Source organism: Hyaena hyaena, unplaced genomic scaffold (genome assembly GCF_003009895.1).
Source record: "Hyaena hyaena isolate Hyena2069 unplaced genomic scaffold, ASM300989v1 scaffold_1027, whole genome shotgun sequence".
Lineage (NCBI taxonomy): Eukaryota > Metazoa > Chordata > Mammalia > Carnivora > Hyaenidae > Hyaena > Hyaena hyaena.
Window position 1 is genome coordinate 1 of NW_024081658.1, and position 15,995 is coordinate 15,995.

General features: G+C 38.2%; 1 protein-coding gene across 1 annotated transcript; it reads left to right on the plus strand.

The window, feature by feature from the left end:
- Window positions 1-10,701: 10,701 nt before the first annotated feature.
- RIPPLY2 (ripply transcriptional repressor 2) lies at window positions 10,702-15,025 on the plus strand. The gene is made up of 3 exons (XM_039221820.1): window positions 10,702-11,052; window positions 11,381-11,445; window positions 14,834-15,025. Exons 1-3 carry the CDS (start codon window positions 10,702-10,704, stop codon window positions 14,979-14,981), a joined length of 564 nt encoding a protein of 187 aa, XP_039077751.1. The 3' UTR covers window positions 14,982-15,025.
- Window positions 15,026-15,995: the final 970 nt, after the last annotated feature.

The window sequence follows — 15,995 nt, forward strand, 5'->3', positions numbered from 1 at the left end:
AAAAAAAAAAAAAACAACTAAATCTTGATGTTTATCATATTTTGGCCATTGATATTTAATAATATAAATATTAAAATTATATAGTTAAAGGACATTTCGCCTAAAGTATCAGCTGTGATAAACATTGTAAAATACAGTTTTGTAATTAGACAGATCAGTCTTTTATGTCAGGTGAACACATTATTAACATTATTGTATTTTTATTTTATATAGTTTATGAGGAGGAGAAATTAGCCTATTTGGGGCTAGCACAGAAGTTTAGAAATATCTATAAGTGAAGCCATCAAGAGCTCTGAATAGTTTACCTGTCAAAGCTAAACTTCTGCAAATATTTGTACTTCAATATCTTTTTAGTTGGAACCACGTCTCATAAACTCTCCTTGCAGCTTTCATAATATACATCCAACTGTAATGTAAAGCATTACGTTACATTGCATTACATTAGGCTTTATATACTATACTTCATTGTCGTCATTAACCAAGTAACAAAGTTGCTGGAGGGGCACAGTGAAATCTGGCTGTTTTCCGTGGAGATATTCCCATGTATGAGTGTGATTAGCACAGACTTGTTAAATCTCTCTCTGAGCCATCTGTGAGCACTTCCTTGGTTTAAAACAACACACTCCAGCTCCACTCGGTTCCAAGTCAGTTTTACCACAACTGTTATCTTCATCTTAAACCTGGGAAGATCGTCTAATGTCTGAAGCTTAGAAGTGCCACCTTTCATTAAGAATTGAATCCTCAAACTAGAAAAAGACTTCTATGAAATCAACCATCTCAAGTAAGATTTCATTGGCATAAAGTGTTGATCATAGAAGTTACAATCCAATCGTAAGGGGGATAAAAAGAGTATTTTAGCTTACTAACACGTTTAGAGCCCATTCATGTGTTTAACTTTCTAATAATGCAAAATAAAGATCCTAGTCACTTGAAAACACTTCCTTACATTTTAGTTTAAACTCAGATTGAAGTGTTACAAGTGTTCCTTTTATAATGGCGTCAGTATGAGGGCCTGGGTTCTGGCAAATTAGCAATAGTGGAGACCTTATTGACAGACTTGACAGATAATTTGTCAACTGCACTCAATAGCTTGGAGGCCTTAAGTCCTTACTGCAAATTCACTACAATTCTTTCTTCCTTTCTTTTTATAATGTTTATTTATTTTTAAGAGAGAGAGAGAGAGCACGAGCAGGAAAGGCGGAGGGGCAGAGAAAGAGGCAGACAGAATCTGAAGTAGGCTTCAGGTTTTGAGCTGTCATCACAGAGCATGACACGGGCTCGAACCCACAAACTGCGAGATCATGACCTGAGCCAAAGTTGGATACTCAACCGACTGAGCCACCCAGGCTCCCCAAAGATGGGTATTTTTAAAAACCCCAATATTTTAAAAATCCCCAATACAGAAACATTTCCAATAGGCTTGATTCTGAGTGCAGTGTTTGGTTTCTGAAGCCCAGACTGAGCATGGTTAGGAATCAATACTTTAATGTCATATTTAACGTTTTTATATTGAGGGGCGCTTTGGTAGCTCAGTCAGTTAAGCAACCTGCTTCAGCTCAGGTCATGATCTCACAGTTGGTGAATTCGAGCCCCATGTCAGGTTCTGTGCTGACAGCTTGGAGTCTGGAGCCTGATTCAGATTCTGTGTCTCCCTCTCTCATTGTCCCTCACGTGCTTGTGTTCTATCTCTCTCAAAAATAAACATTAAAAAAATTAAAATAAATAAAGCTTTTATATTGATCTAAATTTTGCACACCATAAAATTCACCCATTTAATTGTACAAGTTAATGACTTGTACAATTTAGTAAATTTAGTACATTTATTACATTTAGTAAATTACAGAGTTGTGCAGCTATGACTGTGATCCAATTTTAGAACATTTCCATCATTCCCAAAAGATCCCTCATACATATTATGTATAGGGTTTTGTATTGGATTTTTCACAATCTTTTTGTCTTATGAAAACATAGCTATATAACTAAAATAAAATACCAAAAATAACTTAATTAATGAATTTGATACTGTTGTCATTCAGACACAAATGAATAATTACCCTAGAAATGAGTGCACTTTATATGTACAGTCTTTTAAAAAGGAGTCAAGCTAATTAGGCATATATTATAATATTCCTTACATAATATTTATAAAATCATGGGTAAAAAAGGATGTGTATGACCTGAGACTGGCCCTGCTTTTGTACAAGCAAAACTGGCATTATTCAGGAGGCACATGGTGGCAATAGCAGACGTGAGTCATCATATTCCCCTCATTCCCTCACACTTCTTTTTCTCACCTTTGTCTCTAAGTGGAGACTAAGACATATCCTAGTTGAGGTCATCCTGTCCATTGAAAAGGGTGGGACAACATCAGATCATATTCAAAATGGAAACCTAGTTCAAGCTCTAATTTTTCTTTCCATTTGCGATTATTTCCTGGATAATAGAGAAGTACGTATCCATTGTTTTTATGTGGTTTTGATCTTTTCCATTTGTCCTCCCCAAGCACTCTATCCAGGGTAGACCTCACTTTTCTCATCTTATAGTCATACAAAACTCCAAAAATAAAAATTTAAAAAGCATGCTGGGGCACCTGAGTGGCTCAGTTGATGGAGACCAACTCCTGATTCCACTCAGGTCACGATCTCACAGTTTGTGAGTTTGAACCCCTTGTTTTGGGCTCTGTGCTGACAGTGAGAAACCTGCTTGGGATTCTCTTTCTCTCTCTCTCTCTCTCTCTCTGCTCCTCCCCTGCTCACGCATGCCCTCTCTTTCTCCTCTCTCTCAAAATAAATCGATAAACTTTTTTTTTTAAAGTTTATAAAAACAAATAAAACATGTTAGGCACACAGGCACCATGTGTAAGGTAAATTTATAATACTTTCTTTTTAGTAAATTACAAGTGTTGGTGGCTTAGATGTCTGTCAGAAGGTAAACTCCACGAATGTAGGAAGTTTTGTCTGTTTTGTTCACTGACATATCCCAAGCTCCTAGAAGAGTGCCTGGCACATAGTAGGCATTCAATAAATACTTCTTGAATGAATGAAGTTTTTAATATTTTTAATCCTGAAAGATTATTTAGACTAGGCTACCTCATTGGTATGTTATAAAAAACATATTGATATCTTTATAAAGCACATAGTTTAAAAATGGATAAATTCCTAAAAATGTATAATCTACCAAGTCTGAAATGTGAAGAAATAGAAAATCTGAACAGGACAAAAAAACTAGTAAGGAGATTGAATCAGTAATCAAAAACCTCCCAACAAATAAAAGTCCAGGAGCAGATGGTTTTTCTGGTGCACTCTACCAAAAATTCAAAGAAGAATTAATACTAATCTTTCTCAAACTCTTAAAAAATATAAGAGGAAGGAACACTTCCAACCTGATTTTATGAGGACAGTATTACCCTGTTACCAAAATCAGACAAGGATACTATAAGAAGAGAAAATTCCAAGTCAGTGTTCCTGATAAATATAGAGGCAACAATCCTCAACAGAATATTAACAAACTGAATTCAACAATACATTAAAATGATTATACACCATAATCAAGATGGATTTATTGCAAGGATGCAAGGATGGCTTCATATCTATAAACCAATCAACAATATACACAACATTAATAAAGTAAAGGGTAAAAACCATATAATTTAAATAGATTCAGAAAACGTATTTGACAAAACTCAACATCCATTTACAACAAAAATTCTCAACAAAGTGAGTATAGAGGGAACATACCTCACCATAATAAAGGCCATATATGACAAGTCCATATCTAATATCACACTCAATGGTTTAAAGCTGAAAACTTTTCCTCTAAGATTAAGAACAAGACAAGGGTAACCACTCTCACTCTGCTTTTATTCAACACAGAATTGGAATTCCTAGCCAGATTAATTATGCAAGAAAAATAAATAAAAGAGATCCAAAATGCAAAGGAAGAAATAAAATTGTCTTCATTTGAAAATGACATGACATATAGAAAACCCTAAAACTCCACCAAAAAATATTAACTAATAACTGAATTCAGTAAAGTAGCAGGATACAACATTAATACATAAAAATCAGTTGGGTCTCTATAAGCTAATAACAGGTTATTAGAAAGAGAAATTAAGAAAACATTCCCACTTACAACTGTATTAAAAAGATTAGATGAGATCGGGCAAGTTCAGGGTGGTATGGCCGTAGACTGTATTAAAAAGATTAAATTCCTAGGAATAAATTTAACCAAGGAGGTGAAAGATCTAAACTTTGAAAACTTAAAGACACTGATGAAAGAAATTGAAAAAGGCACAAATAAATAGGAAGATATTCCATGTTCATGAATTATAAGAATTAATACTGTTAAAATTCTTATGATACTCAAAGCAATCTACAGATTCAATGCAATCCTTTTCAAAATTCCAATGGCATTTTACACAGAAATCAAACAACCCTAAAAGTTGTATAGAACCACAAAAGACCCTGAAGAGCAACAGTAATCTTGAGAAAGATGAACAAAGTGGGAGGCATCATGTTTTCTGATTTTAAACCATATTGCAAAGCTATATTCATTAATACAATATTGGCATAAACACAGGCACCACAGAGATAAATAAAACAGAATAGATATCCCAGAAACAAACCCATGCACACATAATCAATTAACTAATGACAAAGGAGGCAAAAATATACAATGGGGAAAAAACAGTCACTTTCATAAATGATGTTGGGAAAACTGGACAGACACATACAAAAGAATGAAACTGGATTAATATCCTGCACCATACATAAAAATCAACCCAAAATGGATTAGACTTGAAAATAAGAATCGAAACTCTAAAACTCCTAGAAAAAAAGCATAGGCTATAAAATCCTCAAGATCAGTCTTGGCAATGAGTTGTTTGGATCAGACATTAAAGTCAAAGGCAACAAAAGCAAAATTAACAAGTGGGACTACATCAAACTAAAAAGCTTCTGAGTAGCAATGGAAACCATCAACAAAATGAAAAGGAAACCTACTGAATTAGAAAAAATATTTGCAAATCATGCATCTGAAAAGGGGCTAATACCCAAAATATACAAAGAATTCTTACAACTCAATAGCAAAAAAGCAAACAAGCTGATTAAAAAATGAGCAGAAGATCTGGATAGACATTTTGCCAAAGAAGATGTACATATGGCCAACAGGGAAGTGAAAAGATGCTCAACATCACTAATCATCAGGGAAATGCAAATCAAAACCACAATGAGATATCACCTCACACATGTTAGAATGGCTATTATCAAAAAGATAAGAGATAACAAGTGTTGTGGAGGATGTGGAGGAAAGGAAACCCTTGTGCACTGTTGGTAGGAATGTAGATGGTGCAGCCGCTATGAAAAACAATATGGAGGTTCTTCAAGAAATAAGAAATAGTGGGACACCTGGGTGGCTCAGTTGGTTAAGCATCTGACTCTTGACTTCAGCTCAGGTCATGATCTCACAGTTTGTGGGTTTGAGCCCTGCATCAGGCTCTGCACTGACACTGTGCAGTTGGCTTGGGATTCTCTCTCTCTTCCTCTCTGCCCTTCCCCTTCTCTCTCTCTCTCTCTCTCAAAATAAATAAACTTCAAAAAAGACATAAAAAAACAGAACTATCATATAACCCAGTAATTACATATCTGGGTATTTATCCAAAGGAAATGAAAACACTGACTAGAAAAAATATCTGCACCCCTATTGCAGCACAATTGTCAAAGCCGAAATATGGAAACAATCTAAGTGTACATCAATAGATGAATGGATATGGGGTGCCTGAGTGGCTCAGTCTGTTGAGCGTCCGACTTCGGCTCAGGTCATGATCTCACAGTTTGTGGGTTCAAGCCCCACATCAGGCTCTGTGCTCACAGCTAGCTCAGAGGCTGGAGCCTGTTTCGGATTTTGTATCTCCTTCTTTTTCTGCCCCACCCCAGTTCACACTCTGTCTCTCAAAAATAAATAAAAAATGCAAAAAAAAATTTTTTAATAGATGAATGGATAAAGAAAATGTAATATATATAATATAAAAATGTAAAGCATATTATATAAAAATGTATATATTATATATGCATTATATATAAAATATATAATATATAAAATATTTTTGTATATAAGAATTTCTTTTTTATGTTATATATATGTAATATATATTATATATAATGCATTATTTGAAAGTTGCTAATAGAGTAGATCTTAAAAGTCCTCATCACAAGAAAAAGAACGTAACTATGTGTGGTGATAGATGTTAACTAGACTTATTGTGATCATTATTTCATAATGTATAAACATAATGAATTATTATGTTGCACATTTGAAACTAACATAATATTATATGTGAATTTTATCTCAGTAAAAAAGCATGCATTTTAAATTCACTAGTGGGACTCATATAGAATTCTAAAATAAATTTTAAAGGTAACAAGAATAAGTTATATTGGCCTTGGCCACACTGGAAACAAGCTTGAACATCTGTTTAAATAAGTGGAATAAATTAAATAAATATATAAATGGAAGACTTGGGATATTCATTCTCAGTTTACCTAAATTTGGTCAAGTATAGATTTTACCATATTTTTATTAATTGGTTCTCCTTTATTTTCCTTCTGGTAATGCATTTTTTTCCACAATTTTAAGACAATTGATATTGTCATACATTCACTTCTCATCATCACATAACCCCCTCCTTCCTTACACCAGATTAGTCACTTTGATTAAACTTGTTTCTTGAGTAATCACTGGCACATACATTCCAACCACATGACAATCCTCCCCATGGCTTCTGATCTCATTTCTTCCTTCCTCTTTGGGGACCCTGGGCCATTGTCCAGTCCCCTTTATCTAGTGGCGTCTCCTCTCCTGCCTCATCTCTTCATCTTATAAACATTCTCCTGCTTTTTACACCCTAAAAACAACTCCCCCTACTGACCCAGCATCCCTCTTATCTCTTTTTCCTCTCAAAATGGTAGTCTCAACATACTGTTTTTATTTTTTCACCTCTGTACCTCAACTCACTGTAAGAAAGCTTTGATCTTCAGACACTCAAGATATTTTAAAGTCACTATAACCCCTTAATTGCCAGATTCAAATTAACGTGCATCCTTATCTTGTTTGACCCGGTGGGGGTATTTAATGCCTTCGACCTTTCCTTCCTCATTGCAATTCTTTCGTCCCATGTTCCTACCACACCTGCTCTACAAGTGCACCTTTTACTACCTTTACCATTCCTTTTCAGGGAGGTTTTGTTTTGCTTTGTTCTGTTTTGCATCTCTTCTCACTTCACAGTCAAACGGTGCTCTCCAGAGCTCTGTCCTTGGTACTGTTTTCAAACTTACAAACTTCCCTGGGAAAACCAATCAGTCCCTACTGTTTTAAACTATTACTTCTCTTCTTCTTCTTTTTCTTTTTTACAAATAGTTTATTGTCAAGTTAGTTTCCACATAACACACAGTGCTCATCCCCACAAGTGACCTCCTCCATGCCCAACCCCCCCCCCCCCCCACATCCATCAGTCCTCAGTTTTTGTCAGCATTCAAGAGTCTCTCATGGTTTGCCTCTCTCCCTTTCCCCCAACATTTCCCCCCTTCTCTGGTTTCTCTTCAGATTGCATAAATCTTTCGCCTTTTACTATTACTTCTTTTCTTATGACTCTCACATTTAAATCTTTAGTCCTAAACTCTCCACTGAACTTCAGACCTTATATTTCTGATTGTCCTTTGGATATCCTCTCCACCTACATGTTACCAAGTCTTCAAAAATCTGCTAATTTTATTCCCTTCCCCCCTGTTATGACAACTGGTACCATTCCAGAAGAAAGAGGTTCCAGGAAGTTGTACCCTTAAGTGAAGATGATGTGGAGCAGATCCTACCAATCAAAAAAAGAATACAGCATGACTCAGAAATAAACATTTGTTATTTTAAGTTTATGAGAGTTTGTTATTGTTGCAGAGCCCCGCCTGACCTAACTGATGCAAAATCCAAAAGCCAAATTCATTATTTTTCCCCTGTGCATGATTAACAGAATAAAACAACATAAACATATCTTACTTGCTCTTCCTCCTATATTTCCTGTTTTCTCTGTCTTTGAGCCATTGCCATTCACCCACTTAACCAGGATGGAAACCTGGGAAGCATATGTAGACTCCAGTTTCATGTCCACCCACATTGTATGATTCAGGTAGTAGTGTAGATTCTGTTTCCCAAGTATCCTTCAAATATGTTCTTTCAGGGGTGCCTGGGTGGCTCAGTTGGTTAGGCGTCCGACTTTGGCTCAGGTCATGATCTCACGGTTTGTGGGTTTGAGCCCTGCGTCAGGCTCTGTGCTGACAGCCAGCTCAGAGCCTGGAGGCTGTTTCAGATTCTGTATCTCCCTCTCTCTCTCACCCTCCCCTGCTCTCTCTCTCTCTCTCTCTGTCTCTCTCTCTCTCTCTCAGAAATAAATAAAACATTAAAAAAAAATACGTTCTTTCATTTACATCCTTACTATACATCTTCTCATTAGCTCTTGGCTGAGCTATTGCAATGACTTTGTAAGTGATCTCCTTGTTCCCAGTATCAGCCTTCCCTGAATCTGTCTTCCATATGGCTGTCAGAATGACTTTTATAAAATGTAAACTTTGACCATTCCACACTCCTGCCAAAAATATTTCACAAGTGCTTACAGAACAAAGTTAAAATATTTTATTTTGGCATATTAGGCTCCTGATAGCCCAAGCCCTTCTATCTCCTCAACCACATCTCTGCTCCAGCAGTCCTTACCCTCTAGAAGTGACGTTCCTTCTCCTCTGCCTCCTGAACCACACACACAGACTATACTATTTCTTTACTGATCCTTCTAGAAATCCAACTTAGATTTCTTTTACTCTGGAAAGGCTTTCCTGATTGTTCTGAATAGACTTGTCCATCCCCTCCCTTGCACCACTTCTCTGGTTAAAATGTGATTTTGTTAGCTTTTATTAGCAAACGTTCTTTTCAAAACCTTTGCTTATGTGGCCGTTGCGATGGTCATAGATCACAATGACTAGAAACCTCTTGAGGACAGGGGAGGATATCTTATTCACCGTTACATCTGGAAAGCACAGGACTTAAAAGATGTTTATAAACTAGAATGGTGAAACATTTTATCAGATAGCTTAGTCTCTGTTAAGGGGTTCGATTTTTAAAAATAGCTTAAGGAGCACCTGGGTGGCTCAGTCGATTGAACATCTGACTCTTGATTTCAGCTCAGATCTTGATCCTAGGGTCATGAGCTCCAAGTCAGGCCCTGCACTGGGCTTGGAGACTGCTTGGGATTCTCTCTCCCTCTGCCCCACTTCCCTGCTCGCATGCTCTCTCTCTCTCTCTCAAATTAAAAAGTATATATATATATATAAAATCATTTAAAATTTGTTGAGAGCTTATCATGTGTGAGGCATTATATCAAGCATTCTACAAATTTTATTTTATTTAGCCAACAATAATTCTAGGGTATGCATTAGCTATACATGCATTAGCTACCTATCCTTACTGTTTCAGATCTATAGGTAGATCATTATAGATCTTGAAGTATTAATTAGATTATTTTCCTACACAGTAGCTGAATGAATAGCAGAGACACTGCGGCTTATGTATAAAAGTTTTGTCTACAACTTTTAAGAATTTCAGCTCTTATTTAAAACGTTTTGGAAAAATATGGCATTTATATATCATCTTTCTTTTGAAGCATGACACTTTTTACCAAGTTTAATGGCCTTTTGTAATAAGTGAGGGTTAACTTAATTAAATAAGAGTAACAGGCGCACAGAGAGGTTGACAACTTACTTGTCCCATAACTTTTTAAGATTTTACTATCATTCTACACAACTCTGCCTCCACAAAATAATTTTCTAATTATCATTGAGACAAAATGCCAACTAGTGACCCAAGTGTATACATGAAATTCTAGACTTACCTCCAGGGGACTGCTTAGACGTTGAAGAAAATGAAACAAAGATATGAGAATTTAATACAGAGCTATATGCCTTAATCGCATCACTCCAATCTCTGGCTCTGGTAGCTGGGAGAGTCTTTTACAATTCACCTTTTGTGAATTTTTAAAAAATTCTCTACACATAATAATGGGCAGAACCTAGTCTGTGAATACATTAACAAAAATTTCCTTTGGTTAGGAGCGCATTCATTCACCCAGCTCCAATTCTGCCAGATAGAGGAGTCAAGGCCATTCCTTTTCATTTAGTCCGCATCCCAGCCTTTAGAATACGGGGATGCAGAACTACTTGCATTTTACCATATTCTAAAAAGCCCAGAGTCAAGCAATTACCAGCCACTCGGCCTTCTTGCAGAAATACACAAAACGTGTAGAATTGCTTCATTTTATCCCCTCCTAGACTCTTCACTTGGAAATCGGCTGCTCGGGCGAATGTTGTTTTTCCACCCGCAGCCATGTGTCGAAGAGCGATTAACACTCGCTCGACAAAACCCATTCCCGGGCCATTTGGGAATTGCACGCGTTCGCACCCGAGGTTCGGCCCGCCGCGCCTTCACGCGCAACCTTTTTGTTTACGCGGCTAGCTGGGGGGAGAGGGGCGGAGAGGGAGCGAACCGCTCGGTATGCAGCAGGCAGCCGGGGCTATATAAAGCTCGGGTCTCGGGCGCGGCGTAGGGAAGAGGTCCGGCTTGCCCCCGAGCTGGCAGCCGCCTTCTGCCCAGCCCCAGCCCCGCCGCGCCATGGAAACCGGGCAGCCCTCGGAGAGCGCAGCCAGCGAGCGCGCGCGCTGCCGCCGCCTGCCGCCCGCGGCCCCCGACCGCCCCGCGCGGCGCGGGGGCGCGGACTCCGGCGGCGGCGCCTCCCCCACCCAGGCCCTACCGCCCGCGTCTCCCGAGCTCCTCCCCTCCGCTCTCCGCCCCCCACCCGCCCGCGGTCGGGGCTCCGCTGCGGGCTGTCCTCCCCAGTCTGCGCTCGCGTCTCCCCTGCGCGCCTTTCGCCCCTCACCCCGCAGATCCGCAGGCCTCTGGAGACCGTGGGTTGACGCCAGAGGCGACGGGGAGGAGGGGGCGAGGCACCACGCGGCTGAGGCGGTGAGTGAGCCGCGCGCCTCGGGCCGCGCCTCCCAGAGGCGCAAATGATCTACCGGGACTGGGTATGCCCTGCCCGAGAGGGACACACGCCCGGCCTGCCCGTCGCTTAAGATCACACCCGCCCGAGGCCCTCCCTACCAGAGGCCCTGTGGGTCCTGATGCTGCGAGTGTGTCCTCCAGAGCAGCGGACACACGGCCGCGGCCGCGAGCGAGGCTGCCGAGAGCCCCGGGGTCACGTTCCCCGCTGGCGCGAGGAACACTAGATCGCGCGCTTTCCCCGTTTCTACAAGGTGAGTGGTAACTGCGATTCGTCTCCTTCCGTCCACAGATGCCGGATGGCCCCGGGATGACCGAAGCCGCAGGCAAGCTTTCCCGGTACAGACACCCAGTCAGGTGAGTGGCAGACCTCCCCGAAGGTCTCCCCTTCCCTCAGCGGGGAATCGCACCGCCTAGCTCCGTGGCTGGCCTTGCAGCTTTTCTGTCTTGGAAAATCTTGTCTTCACGGATCCCAGAGGGCCTTTACTAATCGAATTGACAAATGTATTCACGCTGTCACCTAAAATAACTGTTAATCAGTGCACACTGAGTAAACTCTTAATATATTATAAAGAGGGAAAGTGGATGGTATCATGAACGTAGACCGGTGACAGCCAGTGCCTGCAAACCAGTTTTTTTTTTTTTCCTTAATGCTAAAGGGGTCCAGTGAAATCGATTTCACGATAGGCAGATTGTGTATATTCTTTTCTTAAAGTTTTTTTTTTTCAAGGTTTATTTATTTTTGAGAGACAAAGTGCGAGCGGGGGAGGGGCAGAGAGAGAGACACACACAGACACAGAATCCCAAGCAGGTTCCAGACTCGAAGCTGTCAGCACAGAACCTATCCCGAGTCTCCAACTCGTGAACCCTGAGATCATGACCTGAGCCGAAGTCAGAGGCTTAACCCACCGGGTCACCCAGACGCCACAGACTGTATAATCTTGTTCTCTTGCAAACCAGAAGGAAGAATGGTGTTGAAAGTGGCAGTTTTACAGCAAAATGAGCTTGACATGTAAAAGAAAATGGACTTCAATGAAAATCCTAAAGATCACTAAGCACTGTAAAAGGGATAGAAGTTACTGGACATAACAATGAGGAGCTAGTCTGCTGTTCCTAGGCATAGGAAGTCGGCCTTTCTGTAGAATTCTTTGCAGCTTTTATTCAGGTGAAAGGTAAATTCTGCAGTTTGCTTGCTTCAAAGAGCTGTGAAATGCAGACCTGTATGATATTTGCATGTATGTGCTTATAAATAGCATGTAGAAGGCAATACATGTTGATTAATTTCCTACCATGTGCCAGCAGTAGTGATGGACACAGGAAAAAAAGTAATCACACCCCTTTGGCAAGTGTTGTCATAGTTTAGTTTGGTCAGTTTTAACCTGTATGGATGAAACGTGAAGCTCCTAACTCTGCCACAGGGAGTGGGGAAAAATCTGGAAAGTGTGTATGATAGGTGGTGGAAACCTAGCTGAGTCTTGAAGGTAGCCAGTTGGATGGCAGGTGTGGGAAGAGGGGACAGAAGAAACAGCATAGGAAAAGGGAAACAGAGTCATAGAACACCATGGCTGTCTCTGGGAGTATCAAGGAGCTGGGATTTGGGTACATGAAGGCGTGGTCATTCCAGCAGGTAAGCCAGAGGCCGGATCTTGTACACCTTGGTAGAGTTTTGTCCTAATTCTGGATGTGGCATTGGGAACCCATGGACTTAATTCTGTAGATGCTTTTGAGGCTTACTCAAAGCATTTTAACCAGAAGAGAAGTGTGACCAGATTTATGTTTCAGAAAAAGCACTAGGAAAATGGTATATAGGCTTAGTTAGAACACTGAAGTGAAATTGGAAGTTCTTGTAATTCAGGCAAGATATGCTAAAGAGACATTAGAAGTGGTGCTGGGACTGGTGGAATTTGGGGAATGCTTGGGTGACATAATAGGCTTTTATTATGTATTGGATATGATAGGTAAAAAAGAGGTAGAAAGACAGAATGCCTCCTAAATTTGTGTCTGATGACTAGATGAATGATGCGCTAATTAATAGAGTAGAAATTAGGGCTTAAAACAGATTTGGGGAACAAGGTAACGAATCTAGTTTTTCATTTATCACATTTAATGTGCCTATGGGATATCCAAATAGATAGGTCCAGTAAAGAGCTGCATATATAGGTAACGGGCCCACAGTGCAGATCTTAAATGAAAATACAGTTTAGAGTCTTCAGTAAATGAGTATTTGGGGAAATCATGGTGGTGAGTGAGGTCTTCTAGGGGAATGCGGGAGGAGAGATGATCGTTCTTGATAAAACCCTTCGAAGGCCAGTGGTAACCTGTACACGCAAAAAAAGAGGTCCACAAGGGAGACTGAGAAGAATCACTCAGCATATGGGAGAATTCAGGAAAGTATGAAGTCCCTGAAAGAAAAATGGTCTGAAATTCTGGGTGTGATAATAAACAACCTTCTTTGTATTTGACAGTTCTTGTTAAGTATTAGAAAATTATTTCCTATATAATATAATTTCCTATATAAGAAATTCCTTTCTTTTTCTCAACTACTATAGCCGTCATTAATTTGAACTTCTTTAAAGTTTATTTTATTTTCATTAATTTCTATCTTGATTACTATTGTGTGTTTCATTCTTTTTATTTAATCATCAACTTGAGGATAGGGAACCATGATTTTTCCATCTTTGAGTTATGAATTATGTCTGGCACAAAGGATCACTAAAATATTTATTGAACGATGAATTATTGATGATTACTTATTTAGGCATCAAAATTAAAAACTTTTTTACCATTTGGCTAGAAATATTTACAAACTATATTACCTACTTTTCTGCCTTTTAAAATGGAGTATACTGAGCATAATATAACCTTCTCTTTGTTAGAATCACTCTGTTATAATTGGGTACGTGGAGGTAATTACCCTACACTAAAATGACTGCATTGTTGTTGGTGAGTTAGCCATATCCTTCTTTTCTCTTCCTTGGATGAAAAATAATAGAAGACCAGATGGCAAGACTAATATTTGTCAAAAATTTGAAAATCAAAGGTAATTGTATTACATGCAAATTATTGCATAAGCCAGTATTATTCTCAATATCTTAATATGGAATTTCCAAATTTAGTTGGATGGGGAAAACAGAGGGAGATGTGATCAAGGTTGGGGTCAGAGGAAGTTTTTTTTATATGCCTGGTTTGAGTGCATAGAAAAACTTTTAAAAATATTGCTTTTTGTACTTTTCTAAACTTACATTGGCTACATCTGTAACTAACAGTTAAATTTTTGGGTTATAAGTGAGATACTAGGTGATTTCTGCTTTTCTGGAAGGTGCATAACATTTTATTGTCTTTATAAAATTGGCTATCAAAAATTTTAATGTAATAATAAGATTCATTTTTTTCCCCAATGGAATTTGGAAATTGGAAAACAAACCTTCTTCTGTACATTGTAAGAACAAATAAATCTACAATGCCTGAAGGAAGCTAAATACTGATCTTATGCTCACAAAGGGTTTAGTGTGAATTTATTTGATCCAATTTACAGCTTGGATAAAGATTTAAAATAATTAACTAGTTATTGATACTTTGGCAAGTAGACTCCATGAAACCTGTGATAGTAACATTTTAAAACTATCTAAAGGCATACATCAATTGTCTTTGGAGTATATGGAGCACTTGAAATTTGAACATTTCATGAGTATAAGGATTCTTAATGTGAAAAAATAAAGCATATTATGTTGTCTGCTTCTTTCAGACTATTTTGGCCCAAATCAAAGTGTTATGATTACTTATATCAAGAAGCAGAAGCTCTTCTGAAAAATTTTCCAATTCAAGCCACAATTTCATTTTATGAAGATTCTGACAGTGAAGATGAAATTGAGGAGCTGATCTGTGAAAGTTAATCTGATTAGTTACTTTGATGTCATTCAAAGCTTATAGAATTTAAATTTAGTGTACAAATGTATCATAATCTTTTAAATTAATTTATTTGTATATAAATTATTAATAAAATGAAATATTTTATAATTACAAAGTAGTTTGGCATTTTTTTATCCTTACATTATAATCCAATGTAGGAAGTGAAAAATAAGTGCAGTGTACAAATGTCTTGATTGTATTTGAGGCTCACAAAAGATAATTTTGATCTCTTCATCAAATTACAAATTTAACTTTAGTTATAATTCTGCAAATATTTAGCTAAAACTTTGCAGAGACTGACTATATTTAATTTTCAAGACTAAATCTTGTAACAACTAGTATTTCTTAGATAGATTAGGTATTGTAGTTGCAGACAAATATTATTAGATAATGAAGAAAATCACCTTATGTTACTAATCACACAATATATGTGTTTGCTAGCAGATGGTGAAAAACATTTTAACTCATTGTCTATAATTGAGAATGGGAATTAATGTTAAGGCTGTTAAATTTTAGAGATGTTTAATGAATGAAGAATCAAGTCATTCTCACTTTAATACTCCTCTGTTGTCCTTAAATCCAGTAGTAAAATAGCATGAGTGTTCAATAATTATAGTGCTACATTGAGGGATCCCTAAAACCAAACCAAAACAAAAATAAGTGAGCATGACTTACATGGGGTCAAAAAAAGGGAGCCAAACGATAGAATTTGGTATTTTTCCATTTCTATCCAAGGGGGAACTAAGAAATTTGGCAGATACACAGTATTCTTCAACAACATCACCTTCCTTTCTTCTGGCTCCTTGCTCCTAATATTGTCATGTAAAAAGTTTTCTTGTGGGAAGTGAATAAGAAATTGTGAGTGATTAGCTTTATTTTTTATTTAAAATTTTTTTAGATTTTTAATTTTTTAAATATTTATTTATTTTGAGAGGGAGGAAGAGAGGGAATGTGAGCAGGGGAGGCACAGAGAGAGAGAGACAGAGAGAGGAGAGAGA